Genomic DNA, 17,308 nt, shown 5'->3' with positions numbered 1-17,308 from the left:
GAAAGATCACAAGTTCAAAGCCAGCCTCAGTAACTCAATGAGGCCCTAAGCAACTTAGAGACCCTGTCTCAAAACAAAACATAAAAAGGGCTAGGATGTGACTCAGTGGTTAAGATTCCCTGGGTTCAATTCCCAGTATGGAAAAAAAAAAGAGAGGGAGAAAAGAAAGAAAAGTTTGTTGTAATTTCTGTATGTTGGCAACAGAAAATAAACTTTAAATTTTTTTAAAATACCATTTACAATAGCATTAAGTAATATCAAATGTCAAGGAGTAAATCAATGAAAGATATGTAAAGGGCTGGGGATGTGGCTCAAGCGGTAGCGCGCTTGCCTGGCATGCGTGCGGCCCGGGTTCGATCCTCAGCACCACATACAAACAAAGATGTTGTGTCCGCCGAAAACTAAAAATAAATAAATATATATATATATATAAAAAGAAAGATATGTAAAGACTCTACATGCATAAAAAACTATAAAACCTTGTTTAAAGAAATAAAAAAAAATGGAATGAAAACTGTCCTCAAAGATAGGAATAGTGAATACTGTAAAGGTACTATTTCTCCCCAAATTACAAAATTTGAGTTCATACAACTCCAAATGTAATCCTAGCAGATTGTGTATGTGTAAACTGACAAATTAGATTCTAAAAAATAAGGACAGGAATTCCCAAGACAGTCTTGAAGAAAACCAAAGAAGGAAAACAAGACAAGATTTAAAAAGCAACAGAAACTAAGACTGTAGGGTGCTGGCACAGGGATGGGTGCACTAATGGAAGAAATCCAAGGACAGGCCTAAAGATATGTGTAAACTTTGATTTTGACAAAGATGGCTCTATAAAATTAACACAAGAAAAGGATGGACTTTTCAGTAAATGGCCATTTGGATATCTCTACAGAAAAAAATTAAATGAGATCGCTATCTTCCTAACAACTGCATAATCAATTCCAGATAGATTTGACATCCAGATATAAAGGGAAAGACTATACAGCTGCAAGAAGGAAGTGCAGGAGAAGATCCTAACAATAACTTAAGGATTTTTTTTAACAGGACATAAAATGCACTAACTAAACCAAGTATGGTAGCACCCACTTGTAATCCCAGAAATTTAGGAGGCTGAGGCATAAGGATCTCAAGTTTGAGGCCAATCTCAGCAACTTAATGAGACCCTCAGCAACTTAACAGACCCTGGATGAAAATAAAAATGACTAGGGAGACAACTCAGTGGTAAATAGCCTCTGGGTTCAAATCCTTATTAAAAAAAAAAAAAAGTAGGGCTGGGGTTGTAGCTCAGTGGTATAGTGCTTGCCTAGCACATGTGAGGTACTGGGTTCGATCCTCAGCACCACATAAAAATAAATTAATTAAATAAAGATATTTTTTTAAAAAAGTATTAACTATAAAGGAAAAAACTGATAAACGCAATTACATTACAATTAACAACTTCCTTTTATCAAATGTCAACATTAACAATGGAAACACCCTGGCACAGTGGCACATGGTAGTAGTTTCAGCTACTCCAGAGGCTGGGGCAGGAGGATCACTTGAGCTCAGGGGTTTAAGACATTCTAAATCACAGACTCTGTTCCCTGTCTCAATATATAAATAAATAAAAGAGTGAGATATTATAAAATGTAAAACCTAAGGACTCATATCCTGAATACATATTACAAGTCAATGAAAGATAAAACTAATAGATACAGACAAGAGTTTTGAATAAGCACATCACAAAAGAAAATATCCAAATGTTAAATAACCAAACCTAATGAAAAGGTGCTCATATTCTTTAGTCATCAGGGAACTACAAACAAAAAAAATATCAGTGGGGCAGGGTGGTCCATGCCTGTAATCCAGCTACTCAGGAGGCTAAAGTAGATGTATCACAAGTTCAAGGTCAGCCTCAGCAACTTAGCAAGACTATCTCAAAATAAGAAATAGAAAGGACTAGGCATGCAGCTCAGTGAGAGCACTTGACTAGCATATACAACTCCAGGGGTCAATCCCCAGTACTGTAAAAATGTACACCACTCAGTAACATATGGATGGCTAAAATAAAAATGAAATACCAAGTTTTTGGGAAAATATATTTGTGTGTGTGTGTGTGTGTGTGTATCTGTATACATGTGTGTGTGAATTTTTTTTTGTTGGTGCTATGGATTGAACTCAGGGTCTTGTATATGTTAGGCAGTGCTCTACCACTGAACATGCCCAGCCATACCAAGTTTTGGGAAAGATAGGAGGAGAATACATTGCTAGAAATATTTGGAAAACATGGGCTGTGGTATAGCTCAGTAGTAGACCACCTGCCTAATATGCCAAAGGTTCTGAGTCCCATCCCCAGCACCATAAAGAAAGAAAGTATCTGCCAGTGACCCTATAATTCTACCCTTGGCAATATGCGCTCCCCCCCACCAATAATGCATATGAGCTACAAGAAAACTTGTGCACTAATGCTCCTCGTAGCTTTATTTATTTATGGGTACCAGGGATTGAACTCTGGGGAACTCAACCACTGAGCCACATCCTCAGCCCTATTTTGTATTTTATTTAGAGACAGGGTCTCATTGAGTAGCTCAGCCTCCCATTGCTGAGGCTGGCTTTGAACTCAGCCTCCCAAGCCACTGGAATTACAGGCATGCACCACCATGCCTGTCTATAACACTATTTATAATAGAAATTGAAAACAATTGAAAAGTCACCAACAATGGATGGATAAATATGGATACTGTCCATAGAGCACTGGGAATGAACAAACTGCAACCAAATACTATGATAGATGAATCTCAGACATTTAAGGATATCGGAAGCAAGACAAGGGTTTTTATCCCGATTCGAAGCTGGGGGTGTAACTTAGTGGTAGAGTGCTTGCCTATGATGTACTAGGCCCTGAATTTGATCCCCAGTAATGAAAAAAAAAACTGTATACTGTATGATTCCATGGCAAAATTTATGATTAACTCCAGGAAGGAGGGAGCAGTGACTGAATGATTAAGTGAGCTTGGAGACTGTAACATTCTATTTCCTTGCTCAAATTGTGGTTATATCAGCATTTTTCACTCTAAATTCATTGTCACTCTTTAAATATTTTTAAATAGTGTATTATTCAATAAAACCAAAAAAGGCTTGGCACAGTGGCTCACACCTATAATCCCAGCAGCTTAGGAGGCTGAGACAGAGGGGGATCAAGGATGAAGGCAGCCTCAGCAACAGTGAGGCACTAAGCAACTCAGTGAGACCCTGTCTCTAAATAAAACACAAAATAGAGCTGGCAATATGGCTCAGTGGTTCAGTGCCCCTGAATTCAATCCCTAGTACCCCACCTCCTAAAACAACAATTGTTCTCATTTATTTGGATCCTCTGTCTATCTTTTGAGGACTGAACAGGCAAGTGATCTCTTGGTCACCTGGAGTTGCTGTACATATGCAGTTGGGGTCCAGTCAATAGACACAGTGCCAGCACTCTTAAGCACTCATTTCTAACCCAGAAGTCAGCCCCAAACTTCTTTGCAACCACCTACACCTTCTTTTTTGAACCCAGGGCCTTTTGCATGCAAGGCAAGCATTTTACCAGATGAATTATATACCCAGCCCCTCCTGCAACTTCTTGAATTATCTTTTCAACTTTACCCATAAACACTCCCCTTTGAGTGCTCTCATTGCCCTCTTTCCTAGCCACATTCTACATCTACCAACCTTTCAAGCAGCCTGAGAGATATTGTCTCAGAAAATTCCCTAAGATTTCTGTGGTTGATCATAATCTTCCTTTGTGATGTAATTTTGTGAGACTGTCACTAGGTATTTGCTTAGGAAATCCTGGACTCCTTGGACTCCTCAGAGCATGTTTGTTACCAAGACCCAGCTTTTATATAACTTGTCAGCTAGGACTTCTGCAACCCTTACAAACACATGCAAGGGTCCCTTAGATGATCCTGCAAAAATGGGCAAGGGATTCTGCCATGGGGCCACAGTTTGTCCATCCTAGGTGCCAGCACTGGGATAGAGAGTATAATACAGCCCTGCTCTTCCCACAAGGTAAGTGCATGTTGACAGGGTACAGAGTAATCACAAGTGCATCAGATGTTCCTGACTCAGCTTCCTGAGGGCCTGTGCTTTCTACTGTATTATACTCTTTTCAGAATGGTTCTCTGCCTTCAACACTCTAGTTGAGAAAGGAGTCATGATTGGAAGTCATTGATATTGGATGTGAAAGAGAAGGTAGAAAATCTCCAGGATGAAGACAAGTAACCAGGTTGTAACCCCTAGAGCCTGTGTGCTTAACATTCTAACAATGCCTAAGGAAGGTCATCTCTCCAGCAGCCTTCAGTGCTGTGCTCCCATGGGTTTCCCAGCAGATATATATTCCTACCTCAACTTCCTGAGAACCTGCTTGCTGAGATTCCATCCCAAGCCTGCTTTGTGCTGTTGTGACATTAAATTATGAAAATCACTGCCACCTGCTGTCTACCTATGGGTACTGACTTTCCTTGCTCACTGTCAGTGAGAATCTTTTTGTTAGTCCAGGAAGAATAATAGTTTTTGTCAGACTCTAGCCTCTCATCACTCTAAAACAGAAGTGCAAATCCCACCCCTGTTAATCTACCCTTTTGCCTTACCAAAATGAGGGCATTGTAGATTCAATGAAAAGGGAAACAGGGCTGGATGTGGTCATGTATTCAGGGAGACTGGATATGGGAGAGGGCCTTCTTCACCTGAGAACAACTATGTAGGACAAGAGGGCTTAAACAGGAAGAAGTATGACTTTCAGAGAAAAGAGGACGATGTAAGTGAAGGCTGGAAGCAGTCATTTCCAAATGGAACCCAGAGGCACAAGGCTGTGACTAGGCCCAGGTGAAAGGGAAACTCAGGGAATGGAGGCTGAAACAGGGCCCACAAGGTCTTACAGGACAGGCCTGACAGGGCCTATCATCTCTTCAGGATGCAGAAATAAATGCAAACTAGAGTGATGGATCCTGAGACCCCACTCACCCACTCATCCTCTCCCACCCTAGCATCATAGAGGGAAGTCCAATTCCAGATGCCTGTGATTTATTTCCAAAGGTGAGCTGCAGCACATAGGAAAATACACATGGCTTTTCAGTCTACATTTTTAGAGAAAATAGAATCTGTCACTGGCTTTCTCAGCCATCATCCAGTTCCATGAGGCTCTAGGACAAATGGCTTGTCTCCAAGATCCCGATTTCAAAGCAGCAACTTGGTCAAGGCCTCTGGGGGTAGAAAGCAAGGGGCAACAACCCCTATGGGGATCAGGGGAGCACATGAGCAGCACTCACTGCAAAGCTAAGGCAAAGAACAGAGCTGGTTGGAGGTACCTCCCATCACCCCAAGGACATGGCTTGCTGAGGCCCAGGACCCAGACCAGGTGGGGTGGGGATGGGGGCTCTGGCCCAGCCTGGAGCAGCAGCAGGACTTTGCGTGTGTACAAGGGAATGGGATGGAGTGGGGGGCATGCTGAAGAGGCAGCCTACCAGGGGATAGAGGGGCTTCAGCTTGCACATTTCCTCTGCCCCAGTCTAACTCCCAGAAAATGGTCCCAAACCCTACAGTTGGCCCCTTGCATTAGCTATACTTCAAGTGGTGGGGGCCTTGCTCAGGTAACCTTCTACCCTCTTATCCCCTCACAATGACAGTGCAAAACATTCTCCCCTGAGTCCCCTGCACCCTCACCAGGGCTGCAGGGAAGGAGGAAAAGGAAGGTGCTAGCTGGGGGCCTCCCCCAACACCGGGAATTCCTTGCACATCTCTCGGACAATCATGCGGTCCATCTGGCACTGGGGGGAGGCTTCCTCCTCAGCCAGGATGCGCCGTAGTGTGGCCTGCAGGTCAGGCAGCCGATGGCGGTGCTGCAGGTAGGGCGTGGAGCGGACCACAGCATGCATCAGGGAGAGGTATTCCATGCGCAGCTGTGGGAAGAGCAGGTCAGCTCAGGAACCTCAAGAAGGTACTGTAACCACCACCAGAAAGGGACTGGCCACTACTGCCCCACGGACCCTAAGGCTACTGACCAACTTACACTATTTGAACATAAGGCCTGCATTTCCAGCACCCAAAATGTACCTGGCCTTCAACAGTTGCTAAATAAAGTGAACAGATCAATCATCTCAGCCACAGAGAGTCCTAGAATGTGGCCTGCCTAGGGAAGTCCTGCCAATCCTTTAGAGGCCAAACTCTCAAGGTGTCATGTCTGTCAGTTGGAGGCCCTCTTATTCTCACCCTATCCCTCTTCTTCCTTGGAAGATCTCACAGCTTAAAACAGGGACCCACCCTCTACCTATTGCCTAGACCTGTTCTATAAGCACCAGACAAGAATATCCAATTGCAAGCTTGTCACCTCCTGAACATCTCAAAAAACTCAAACCTACATATTCACCATCAAACTGAAGATCTTCCCCATCCTCTCCAAGCTGAAGGCTTTCTCATGTTCTTTATTGTAAGATAAAACAACACTATTGTCTATTTAGAAGCACAGGCCTGAAATGCAGGTATCCTTTTTGATTCCTATCTTCCAAATACCTCATATCCAATCCATCTCCAAGACCTGGATATCTTACTTTCTATGTACACCCTGAACATATCTCTAACGCTCCTCCCCCGAGCTCATACTCCCAGTACCTCTAGCTTAAGCAATTCCATCAGCCCTGTGATTTAACATCCAAGCTCTTCCTTGTTCTGAGACTCCAAATCCATTGGCCTGACTTTTTCTCTCCGCCCCCCCCCCCCAGAGATATCCCTCATTATCTCTGACTAGAGAAACTGATATCAAAACCTCCTTTAGGCAGCATCACCTTAATTACTAATCCTGGGACTTAGACCAAGGTGCCTACACACCAAAATGCCCGTATCTAAGCAACACACAAGTACAGTAGTTTTCAGGTCTGAACTTCACTCACTACCACAAACCTCAAAAGGATATGTGGCACTAGTGGAGACCCCACTGCTTTTCTTTGATGTGTTTGCTCTCCTTATAGAAGGTGTATCACTGTACACCTTCTCGGTCTTCCAAACCTAAACTGCCTGGCCAGCTGGACTTGTGCTTCATGGATAAAACAGAAGCAATAAATTTTGTTGTTGCATTGCTGGGGATTGAACCCAGGGTACTCTACCTCTGAAATACATCCCCAGCCCTTTTTATTTTTCTGAGACAGAGTCTAAGTTACTGAGGCTGGCCTTGAACTTGTGATTCTCCTGCCTCAGTCACTCAAGGAGTTGGGATTACTATGCTTAGCTCAGATGCAATCTTTTAAAATACCTTGTCTTTTGCTCTCAGCATCCACATCACACCTGTCCCCACCTGCTGTGGCTTCTGTCCATGTGATCCTGGACACCCCTCACCCCCTGACTCATCTACCTGCCTCCTGAAGTGGCCTACTCTCCCCAACATGTTCACCATTTTTTAATGCTTACTGGATCATCCCCTCTGACTTAGCACATGCACTGGTACTTCCTACCTTTAAAACACTCCCTGAACTCACATTACGTGTCTCTAGCCCTATTACCCCTGCTCCCCCATTTTTCTGTTCCCTTCACAGAAAATTTTATGAGAGTTGTTTCCATTCTAATCCTTCCTTGTTTTTACTCCCCAATAACTTCAAATTCTCTTAAACTCTCCATTCAGACTCATACTCCCACTCCATCAACACCGCTTGTCAATCAACCCCGACCTCCATGTGGCAAATTTTTAGCCCTCTTTTGGACTCCTGACTGTGTGGAGGCAGCAGATCTCCTTCCTTCCAACATGTGACTAGGGCCCCTGCTCACTTGGTTTTGTTCCCGGGTTTCTCCTTACTTGTCCCTGGTGAAGCCTGAACTTCCAGTTGACCCTGCTCATCTATCTCATTTCCTAGGTGACTGCACCACTGCAGGTTTCCCATAACATCTCTGCATGGACAGCTCCAAAACGTCCCTCTGGTTCCAACTTGCTCCTCACTGCATCCCTGATGCCCTCAGTTTGGCAGGTAGCTCCTTAATCTTGACCTATTCAAAACACAACTCTATCTTCCCAAAGTTTTCCCCATAATAATAATCAGCACTGATTTCACCTACTTGCTCAAAATAAATTCAGCAAGCTTTGCCAGATCCACATCCATCATATCCCAAACCTGACCTGTTTTCACCACCACCATGTTTCTCTCTGTCTCCTTATTTCCATTTGATATTATGTCCCCCCCCATTTGGTTCAGATTCCACTCAGCTACCATCCCCATTGTGGTAACCACCAGGCACCTTGTCACCAGGTGACAGGTCTGCAATATGCCGCACAGTGATGTCAATGAGTGCCATCATGTCTGTGTGGTAGAAGATAGAAGCCGTGGCAGAGCTGCTGAACACATCCTGCAGGAACTTCAGGATAGAATGTGGTGGCTGTGGCTCATGTTTGAAGATGCGCACAGGGTCATCTAGGAAGCAAGAGTCATGGGGGTCAGAGTGATTCTTGCCAGGGTCCCAGAACCACCCCAGGAGTTAGAGGAGTCAAAGCAAGGGGTCATAGAGTAACAGGGTATCAAAGGGGTACCCACACGGATTCATGGGCCCTTACCCCCTCTGTTCAGAAGCAACAGCAGCTTCTCAGAGAAGATTTTGACATTGGCATGCTTACTCAGGGCAGCCATGATGACGTTCTGGTCAGGAGCTAAGGAAGGACATGGGTATAGACAAGAGCACAGGTGCAGAGCTTAGAAGGCTTCACGTTGGTTAACCCCCTCCCAGCTAGGACCCAACCTCACCTGGGAGGTGCAGGTTGAGAGCCAGAAGCAGGTTCATGCAGAGGTCTGGCAGCTGCTCTGTGGTGTCTGAGGGTAGCCCATCCTCAACAATGCTCAGCAGGAACTGGGCAAAGGGTGTGCCCAGGTGTTCTGGAAGAGGAGCGCACACAAGTCTGCAGTCCTATCCCTTCCCAACACTACCCAGCTTCCTGGTCTTTGAGTCTTGGGGATACTCAATCCCTACCAGGCTGTGGTCTGCATGTTCCCAGGCCTTTGGGCCCTGGGTCCTACCTCTGGAACCTGTGGTCACCTGGTCAAATGTTTGCATTCTTACCATAATGTGCATAGGGCACTGCCTCCCCCATGGAGAAGACCATGGCCAAGACGAGAGCAGAGTAACAGAGCTTCTGGTGGTCTAGTGGAGGGAAGGTAGGCAGTCAGAGTTCCCGAAGATGGCAGAGACCCTCAGCAGAAGGTGTGAACCCTTTCCAGATGACAAGAAACAGCCCCTGCCCCTGCCTCACCCTGTGTGTCCGTCTGCATGTCCCGTGCCAGCTCCACAGGCAGCACAGATGATACAAGCGTGGAGATGATGGCTGCATCTAGGCTGCACATGGCACCAAAGCACTTCAGGAGCAGCAGCCGAAGTGACGCACGGTGTTCCTGGCAGAGGACCTTACATGCTCAGTTCCTGGAACCCCAACCCTACCTACATCCCTCCATGCCCCTTCCCTTCTGTTATGCACACACCATTTGGTAATAGGCCACCAAGGCCAAGACAGACTCAAACTCATTCCTCTTGCACATTTTCTTGCAAACTTCAGGGTCTGCATCAGTCTGTAGGGAGGAAGTAAGAGAGTGACCCAGTTTGAGCCAAGCTGTGCAGCCACATGGGGGCAAATTAAGCATGGACGTGCAGGGAAGACTCATAGGCATTAAAGAGAGATGGTGCAGGGTGGGAGACACTGCTCCACATGGTGGGCAACGTATGTGGGCCCCCACCCCGCACCAGAATATGCAGCAACTCCTCCAGATAGCAGCGAATGACACCCTCGTCCTCATACAGGGCCCAGCTGCGCTGCTGGGCATCATCCTTCCGCCGGGCCAGGTCTGCAAAGATCACCTCCAGTCTCTGCTGGTCATGGCAGACCTGCCCTGAGGGCAGGGCTGAGCTCAGATCCTGGGGAGAGAAGGTGAGGTGCAGCTCAGTATACTCCCTGCTAGTGTCTGTCTCCAGGAAGTCCCCAGTATCTGGATCTGTGGGCCTACAGTCTGTGAGCTCAAGTCCGGCACTACCTACACTAGGCAGGGGGGCTCAACTTTGGTCTCGATGACCACTTAGGACAGGATTTTGCATGAGACATGTCTAGGGTTTTCTAACGACTTGTTTCTCACCTTACACCTGGATAAATACCTTCCATGAGAAGGTTTATGGACTCTGTCATTGCCTGAATGTGACTCTGACACTCCATGCCCCCATTCCACACAGAGACACCAGGCCTGTCACTGACCCACCTCTCACATTTCCCTCAAACCCTTAACCAGGCACTGGTTGCTGTGCCCAGCACAGTGTCACCAGAGAGTAGATGCTGTACTGAGGCAGCCTCCTGAGAGACCCCCCACCGATCCTAGCCCAGAGTCCCTGTATCCCCAGTACAGGACCCAGTGCCTCTACAGTTCTCACTCCCTCCTCCACAACCAGAACTGTAGGAGGAACTTAAGGTACCTTTCCCTCCTCTAACCCCCAAGATGTAGTCTGGACTCACTGCCCCAGTGCTGTGCCTAACCAATAGCCTTGGCAAGGTGGGGCTTGCCATTCCATGATGCCCACACACCTCATTCTCTTATTCAAGTGCCCTGTGTCCATACTTCCACGTAGCCAGAGAGAACTCCTGGCTATCCATATCTAGTCTCATTTGTCACCTGCCCCAGATCTCACCTCCTCCCATACCACCTGCTCCTTCACTGCCTGTTTTCTACCCATGCTGGCCTTCTACTTTCTCCTGTGAGCCATGCTCAGTCCTGTTCAGGGCCCTTGTCCAAACTGAATCTCTGACTAGACTGTTCTTCCTCCCTTTCTCCTTCATGGGTCAGCTCAAATGACCCAAGTGCCCAACAAAATGAAAGCCCAAAGCTTTAACTCAACAAATACTTCCACTTATAGGCTGGACAAATGCATGAGGGTGGGAACAGGGTTGGGGTGGCAGGGTGGCCTGAAGGTGAGGAGGCTCCTGGCCCACCCTCACCTTGCCCTCTACCAGCGAGAGGAGGACCTGCTCCATAACAGGTGAACTGGCTGGCACGGAGGCCTGGATGTGACCCACTATAACGCCAATGGCCACGCGGCATAATTCATGGCTCAGGCCGGTGTTTCTCCGCACAAGTTCCATCAGCTCTGCCCCAATGGTCCTCGGCACAACCGTCTCAGCCTCAGCCTTCTCCTCTGTGGTCTCTAGGCTCAAAGATCTTAGGGCCTCCAGGTCATCAGGGGTTGAGGTTGTACCAGCTGCCATCTCCTCTGCAGGGGGTTCAGGGGCTGGTTCCTTGGAGGGAGAAAGCTGGGCTTGCGACACAGTGGTGTGGATGCCTCTACGGGGCACAGGTGGGGGCGTAGGTGAGTAACTGGGACCCAGCTCAGAGGGGCTGGAGCCTGTATAGAGCGTGTCCAAGGAGGTACTGCCGACTGAGGAACCACTGGACACAGAACTACCCCCAGAGGGCATGGTGTTACGACCACCTGTGAGCAGAGAGTAGATGCTGTACTGGGGCAGCCTCCTGAGAGACCCCACCCGTCCTAGCCCAGAGTCCCTGTCCCTGACCAAGGTCACACCCCAGTACAGGACCCAGTTTCTCTAAGAGTCCCTGTCTCTACAAAGCCCAGAACTCCCACCTGCCCCAAAAGGAGGTCCTATCTTCTCTGACAGAGCAACCATTCCAAGCAAAGTGTACCCCACCCCAATTCCTCCAATCCTGCCTTCTCACCATTCCCTGAGACTATCAGTGCCTCACGATCTCGGCGTTTCACAGGTGGGGGTGGTGTGGTGGGTGCTGCCCGGCGAGGCTGTGGTGGGATCTGGGAAGACAGAAAAGAGATCTTGTGGGGACAGGTTAGAGGCTGGGACCCTAAGCTCTGGACATGGGCAAGAATATACTCTGGGTACATCAGTGATCCAAGTGGACCCCTTGAGCCTCTGGATGAAGCCTTCAGTTCCACCCACCACCTTCTCCAGGATGCCCTCACCATGTACCTGATAGAGGCCTCCATCTGTCCCAAGATGCTCAGAACTGGGCAGGCTGTGCTGCCTTTCAAACCCAATTCGGCACACTCCATTGGGTTGCCTAGCAGCAGCAGTATCCAAATGATGGTCACTGGTAGATGGGGTCATAACTGCAACATTGGAGGCTGAGGGGCCTCTACGAGACAGGGTCTCTTTCCGATGGTAGATCAGCTTCCTAATAAAGGGTCAGGGAGACTTTTGGGGAAGAAGACCTCACAACTCCCAAAGTCCTTTCCTGGTCCCTGTGGGATGCTGGGACCACACAGCCCAGGCTTCTCACACCCCTATCTCTGCCACTGCCTACCCCACTTTGTGATATTCCATACTATCCCCAGTCCTGACTCTACACATCTTTGATCCTTAAGGACCCCACCCTTCCATGCTCATGGGAGAATCCACCCCCACTTCCCCACACTCACTGGAGGACTCCACGCTGTTCCAGGCTGTACTTGCCACCATCTCGCATGGCTGTATTGTGCACAGCCTCAATGGCCCGGTCAATGGCCTGGAGGACATCCTGTTCCAGGCCCTAAAAGTGGGTAGTGGTGATCAGTTAAACCTGGAGCTCAAGTGGGGATACTTAATCCAGACTTGGCCCAGGATGGAACCCAGGTGGAGGACCACTACAGCTGAAATCTAGAATGACAGACAAGAGCAGAGACCAAAACTGGACTATGGAATGAGGTTCTCAGACTGCACCACTCAGCGAACTGGGGTACCAGGTGACCCTAAACCAGCTTACATATTGAGGATCTTGGCTAAGATGCCTCAAAACCATGAACCTAAAGCAAAACCATAGCCCAGGAGTTCCCAGCTTGTGACCAGGAGTATATACACAGTCTATTCCTGGGCTTGGCTCAGAGCCCCAGACTGAGATGCCAAGCAGGAAACCTCCAGTGTCTGGAATCCTTAATAAGTCATTCTGATCTTGCAGACCCTTCACAAAACCAAGGTCACACCCCACAACAGCCTTATCCTCACACAGACCTTCACAGGCCCTGAGAGCAAAGAATAGACCAAAAGAACCTCCTCTCCCCATCCCTGCTTATCAGTCCTCATCCTCCCAAGCTGTCCCAGTAATTTTTTGTACCTGCTCTGGGAAGCGGCTCTGTGTTTGTGGTAAAGGAAGGACATTAGAAATGAGCCTAGTCCCTGCTCTAGGCCCTGTGTTGTCATGCCTAACAACCCAGGAATCTGGTCTACCTCACTGCATGTTATAAGTGTGGTGTGGGATCAGCTATCCCCACCCCTTCCCTATCCCTAGACACATGGTGCATCAGGCTACATAGAAGCCACAGAGCTCCTCACAGTGGGTTTGGGAAACTTCTCTGATGGAGACAGATGGACGTAAAGGTCAGCAAAGCCCCTGAGGTGGCATGGGGCATACCAGGGAACAGGTATACAAGAGAAGGAAGGGGGAATAGGAAGAGAACACACTAACACACAGAAAGTAAGACAGACCTAGAGAGAGAGAGACTCAGAGGCAGGCAGAGGGAAATAAAGCAGGAAAACTGAGAGTCAGAAACAGACTGGGAGAATTGGAGAAAGAAAGGAAAACACCCAAATGGAGAGTCAGAATGAGACAGAGATGCACAGTCAGGGAAACTGAGACACAGGGAATATGCAGAAAGAAACTGAGAGATAGTGGCAGAGAAGATGGTTGACTCTCTGCTCTCCCCAAACAACCAGCCCCACCGGTCCTGGCTCAGGCAGAGGCTTTACAAGCCCTTGACCTATGCCCTGTGGGGAAGAGGCAGGACTTCCACAGAGGCCTCCAATGAGATCCCACCTCCAAAAGAGGCTGAGTCTGACACACTCCAGACCTAGTAGGGCTCCCTATTCTCACCACAAGCATAGCTAGATGGAATCAACCAACCCCATCTGTGAGAAAACCTCTAAGGCCCAAGGCCCATCCTCTCTGGTAAGACCAGATGACATTTCCAAATTTATCCCATTATTTCTGTCTTGAACTGGGCTGGCACAGTTTATTTCCTAAAGGCTAGGGACTAGGACAGGACAGGAGTGTCTGACACAGACTAGGTGTCTCAGCACCTTCCTTCCCACTGTGATCATAACATACCAGCCAGAGACACTACACCCTAGTCCCTGCAACAGGGCTACTCTTGAGGGAACAGGAACTGGGACTGCAGCCTACCTACACTGGAAGAAAATGGGGCATGGTCAGACCAGGGGAAGTCAGGAGAATTCATTTCCTTACAATGGGAACAGCCCCTATTCTTGGCTGGGGACAGGAGGGACAAGCTCCCTCAATTTCAGAGGAAGTCTAAGTCAGGGCCTGAAGCTTGTGAGGAGGCATTGCCAGGTAGTGTTAACAAGAGCTTGGTTCTTGGTTCAGAGAGTGTTCAGAAAGGGGGAGGGGTGTCTTGAAAAGAGTTTAGAGGGTGACTGAGTACAAGAAAGTGAAATACACTGAGATCCAAGGTTTGGGAGGCACCTAGGAGATGGGAGTGATCATGACTCCAGGTTTCAAATGGGAGGGGATTGAGGGCCTGGAGGATGGTTGGGGAACCATTGGTATTCTAAGGTGGCTCAGTCTCAGTAGTGAGGTGAAGAGGGTCTCAGTGGTAAAGGTAGGGGCTCCAATAGGTGGAGGAGGTGGGGGGTGGGGAAGGAAGAGTGCAGGAATTCTAGAGATCCAGGGAAGGGGTATATTAAGGGTGTGTGTGTGTGGGGGGGGGTCTCAGGAATCTGGTAATTGGATTAGAGTTTCTGAGTCTAGCTGTAGAATTCTATTCAGATGGAGGTCTCCATACTGGGGAATATGCATGGGGAATTTGGGGTCCCAATGAGTATCAGTCCCAGAGTTAAGCTTTTAGTAGCTTAAGCTTTTGGTAAGTCTGGTCTAAGATGTCAAGGGTCTATCTAGTCTCTTGCAGGGATTGCTGACCCTAGAAGTCCCAGTCTTCATGGGTCTTAGGTCTCAGGGTCAGGTTCTCAAAACTGTCTCCTGAAGGATCTGGAGCCCCTGGGTCGGTTCTATCAGCCTGTGAAAGGGCCCAGTCTCAAAGGCCACTAAGGCGGGCAGGGGAGGGGCACTCACCTGCAGGCGATGCAGGTAGGCAGGCGGCACGTAGCCTGTCTCGCCACTGCGCGCCCGCGCCGCTAGCCACCAGTGCGCGCTGCTACGCTCCAGGACCAGGAAGGTCTCGCCCGCGGCGAACGCTAACGCGTTGGGCTCCGCCGAACGGAACGCGTACAGCGCACGGTACATGGGGCCGATTTGGGCCGCGCCGGTGCAAGGTACGCGGCGGGAACTGCTGAGCTAGGACACCAGGCCCGGCAGTGCCGCGCCGCGCTCGCCACGCCCCGTGACACTTAACGCGTGCGTGCGCGCGCGCGCCCGCCCTCCGCAGCCCCGCCCCGAGTGTCAACCCACGCAGTGGCGCGGGCGCCCCCTGTCGGCCCCAGAGACGCGGCGAGGAGGGGCTCAAGAGATTACTTTCTCTGCAGCGTTACCTCTTAGATTCAGGGCCGTTGAAACATGGCCTCGGCCTTGGCTTCCCTCACACGCCCTTGGACTCCCATTTTGCTCAAATCCCAACGCTGCGGCCCTTCCTATATCCTGATGAAGATGTGTTCGGCTCTTAGCCTGTGTGCCCTGACTGTCCGGGGCAAGTGGGTACTGACCTACTAACTGTAAAGATGGTAACTTGGACAAGGTGCTTTCATTATAGGTTTCAGGAAGTGTGAGGATGGAGCATATGAGAATAGAAACCACTTCGGACTATATCCCTGTTCAAAGTCCTCCCATCTTTGCTCACCCTGCCCCATCACCCTGAGTAGTCAAGCTCCCGCCACTATCAATCGCTATCATCTTACTTTCTAATTTTATTTATAGGACTTAAACTCCCAGATTATCTTACTTCGGATGCCCCTTTCTGAGGGCAGACAGGAGAGCTGGAAGAAGGTGGGGAGTGGAATGCCATATGGCTGTAAAGAATGTTTGTCCCATCCAACAGCCAGCCCAAACCTCCTTAGTGAGTTCCTGAGAAGCCCAGGGAATATGCCCCAAAGGGTTCTGGGGATACACTCTCCACTGGGAGCAGGTGTGGACAAAAGGCTAGTGTATGCAGCTGACCTGTTTTTAGGTATGGTGGAGGTAGGCCTAGTGGGTCTTGGAGAGGAGGTGGCTGAAAAGTTCAGGTGAGGGACAGAGCTACTAGAACCTGACAACCAGACCCTGGCTTCTGTGCACTAGATCCGGCTCTGCAATTCCAGAAGCTCCCTCGGAGGGACCCTCCTCCTCCTCCCAGAGCCCCTGCAGGCCCAGAGGAGTAGTAGTTAGGGGCTGCACTTCACTGGCTGAACTTTTTTTTTTTTTTTGTGGTGCGGAGGATTGAACCCAGGCCCTTGTGCATACAATGCAAACACTCTTCCAGCTGAGCTATATCCCCAGCCCTGCACTGCCTGAACTTTTGTGAGGGATGAGACTGGTTAATTGCGGTAGAGCCCAGGGCTGGGTAGAAGTAGTGACAGGTGGTGTGGGTAAGAGGATCAGCCTACCCATAACCCCTTTTATTGTGCCCTCCAACACCAGGCCCCTTTTTCACACAGCCTATGGCTGCCAGCGGACCACAGCCTAGTGTTACTTCAAACCCCAGTATTGGATACAGGACATCTGACATCACAGTCTTCAGCTTATTAGTTGCTGCCAGTGGACAGGAGGGAACAAGAGCTAAACCTAGGGGTGGGGATACTGGTAGAGTGCTTGCCTCACACGTACAAGGTCCTGGGTTCAATCCTCAGCACCATCACCAAAAAAAAAAAAAAAAAAAAAAGCTAGACCTAAAGTTTGGAGCCTCTGCTGCCTAACTTTGGCTTAAGCTGCTACATAGGGGCAAAGTATAGTGTCAAAGTATAGTTTTGCTGTATGCATATACGTGACTGTATGACCAATGTGATTCTGCAACCTGTACACTCAGAAAAATGAGAAATTATACCCCATTTGATTCAAATGTATGATATGTCAAGGTCATTGTACTGTCATGTGTAATTAATTAAAACAAACAAACAAAAAGTATAGTTTCTAGGTAGGGATAATGAAAGACAACCAGCACAGATCAGGGAGACCTGGCTAAGGTAGATCTATAGAGGTTTCTTTTTTGGTGACCTCAGGGTGCTAGGTTGAAACCAAGCCAAGACACTGTGGTAACTCTGGAATCCATGGGGGGTTAGAAATAGCCAGGGGGGTAGAAATATTACAGAGCCAGGGAAGAGGTCACAACACATGGTAAGCTTCTGAGGTTTAGGAGGGGTGCTACATGCCCTGGGAAAGAACAACAACAACATGGA

General features: G+C 48.5%; 1 protein-coding gene across 2 annotated transcripts; it reads right to left on the bottom strand.

The window, feature by feature from the left end:
* Positions 1 to 5,026: 5,026 nt before the first annotated feature.
* On the bottom strand, positions 5,027 to 15,316 carry Nckipsd (NCK interacting protein with SH3 domain). 2 transcript variants are annotated; one of them, XM_046431944.2, is made up of 13 exons: positions 15,057 to 15,316; positions 12,415 to 12,524; positions 11,966 to 12,170; positions 11,700 to 11,790; positions 10,964 to 11,454; positions 9,727 to 9,897; positions 9,468 to 9,554; positions 9,242 to 9,380; positions 9,052 to 9,132; positions 8,739 to 8,867; positions 8,552 to 8,644; positions 8,239 to 8,411; positions 5,027 to 5,918 (listed from the first exon to the last, which is right to left on the bottom strand). In XM_046431944.2, the coding sequence occupies exons 1-13, from the start codon at positions 15,225 to 15,227 to the stop codon at positions 5,715 to 5,717; spliced, it is 2,145 nt and encodes a 714-aa protein (XP_046287900.1). In that variant the 5' UTR covers positions 15,228 to 15,316; the 3' UTR covers positions 5,027 to 5,714. The 2 variants fall into 2 exon arrangements, with proteins under 2 accessions (XP_046287900.1, XP_046287901.1); XM_046431945.2 differs by lacking the exon at positions 8,552 to 8,644.
* Positions 15,317 to 17,308: the final 1,992 nt, after the last annotated feature.

This window comes from Marmota monax, unplaced genomic scaffold (genome assembly GCF_021218885.2).
Source record: "Marmota monax isolate L192 unplaced genomic scaffold, Marmota_monax_Labrador192_F-V1.1 WCK01_AAM20220418_F8-fsc00022, whole genome shotgun sequence".
Lineage (NCBI taxonomy): Eukaryota > Metazoa > Chordata > Mammalia > Rodentia > Sciuridae > Marmota > Marmota monax.
The sequence above is the reverse complement of the archived record's forward strand: the minus strand, read 5'-3'. Positions and strand labels throughout refer to the sequence as shown.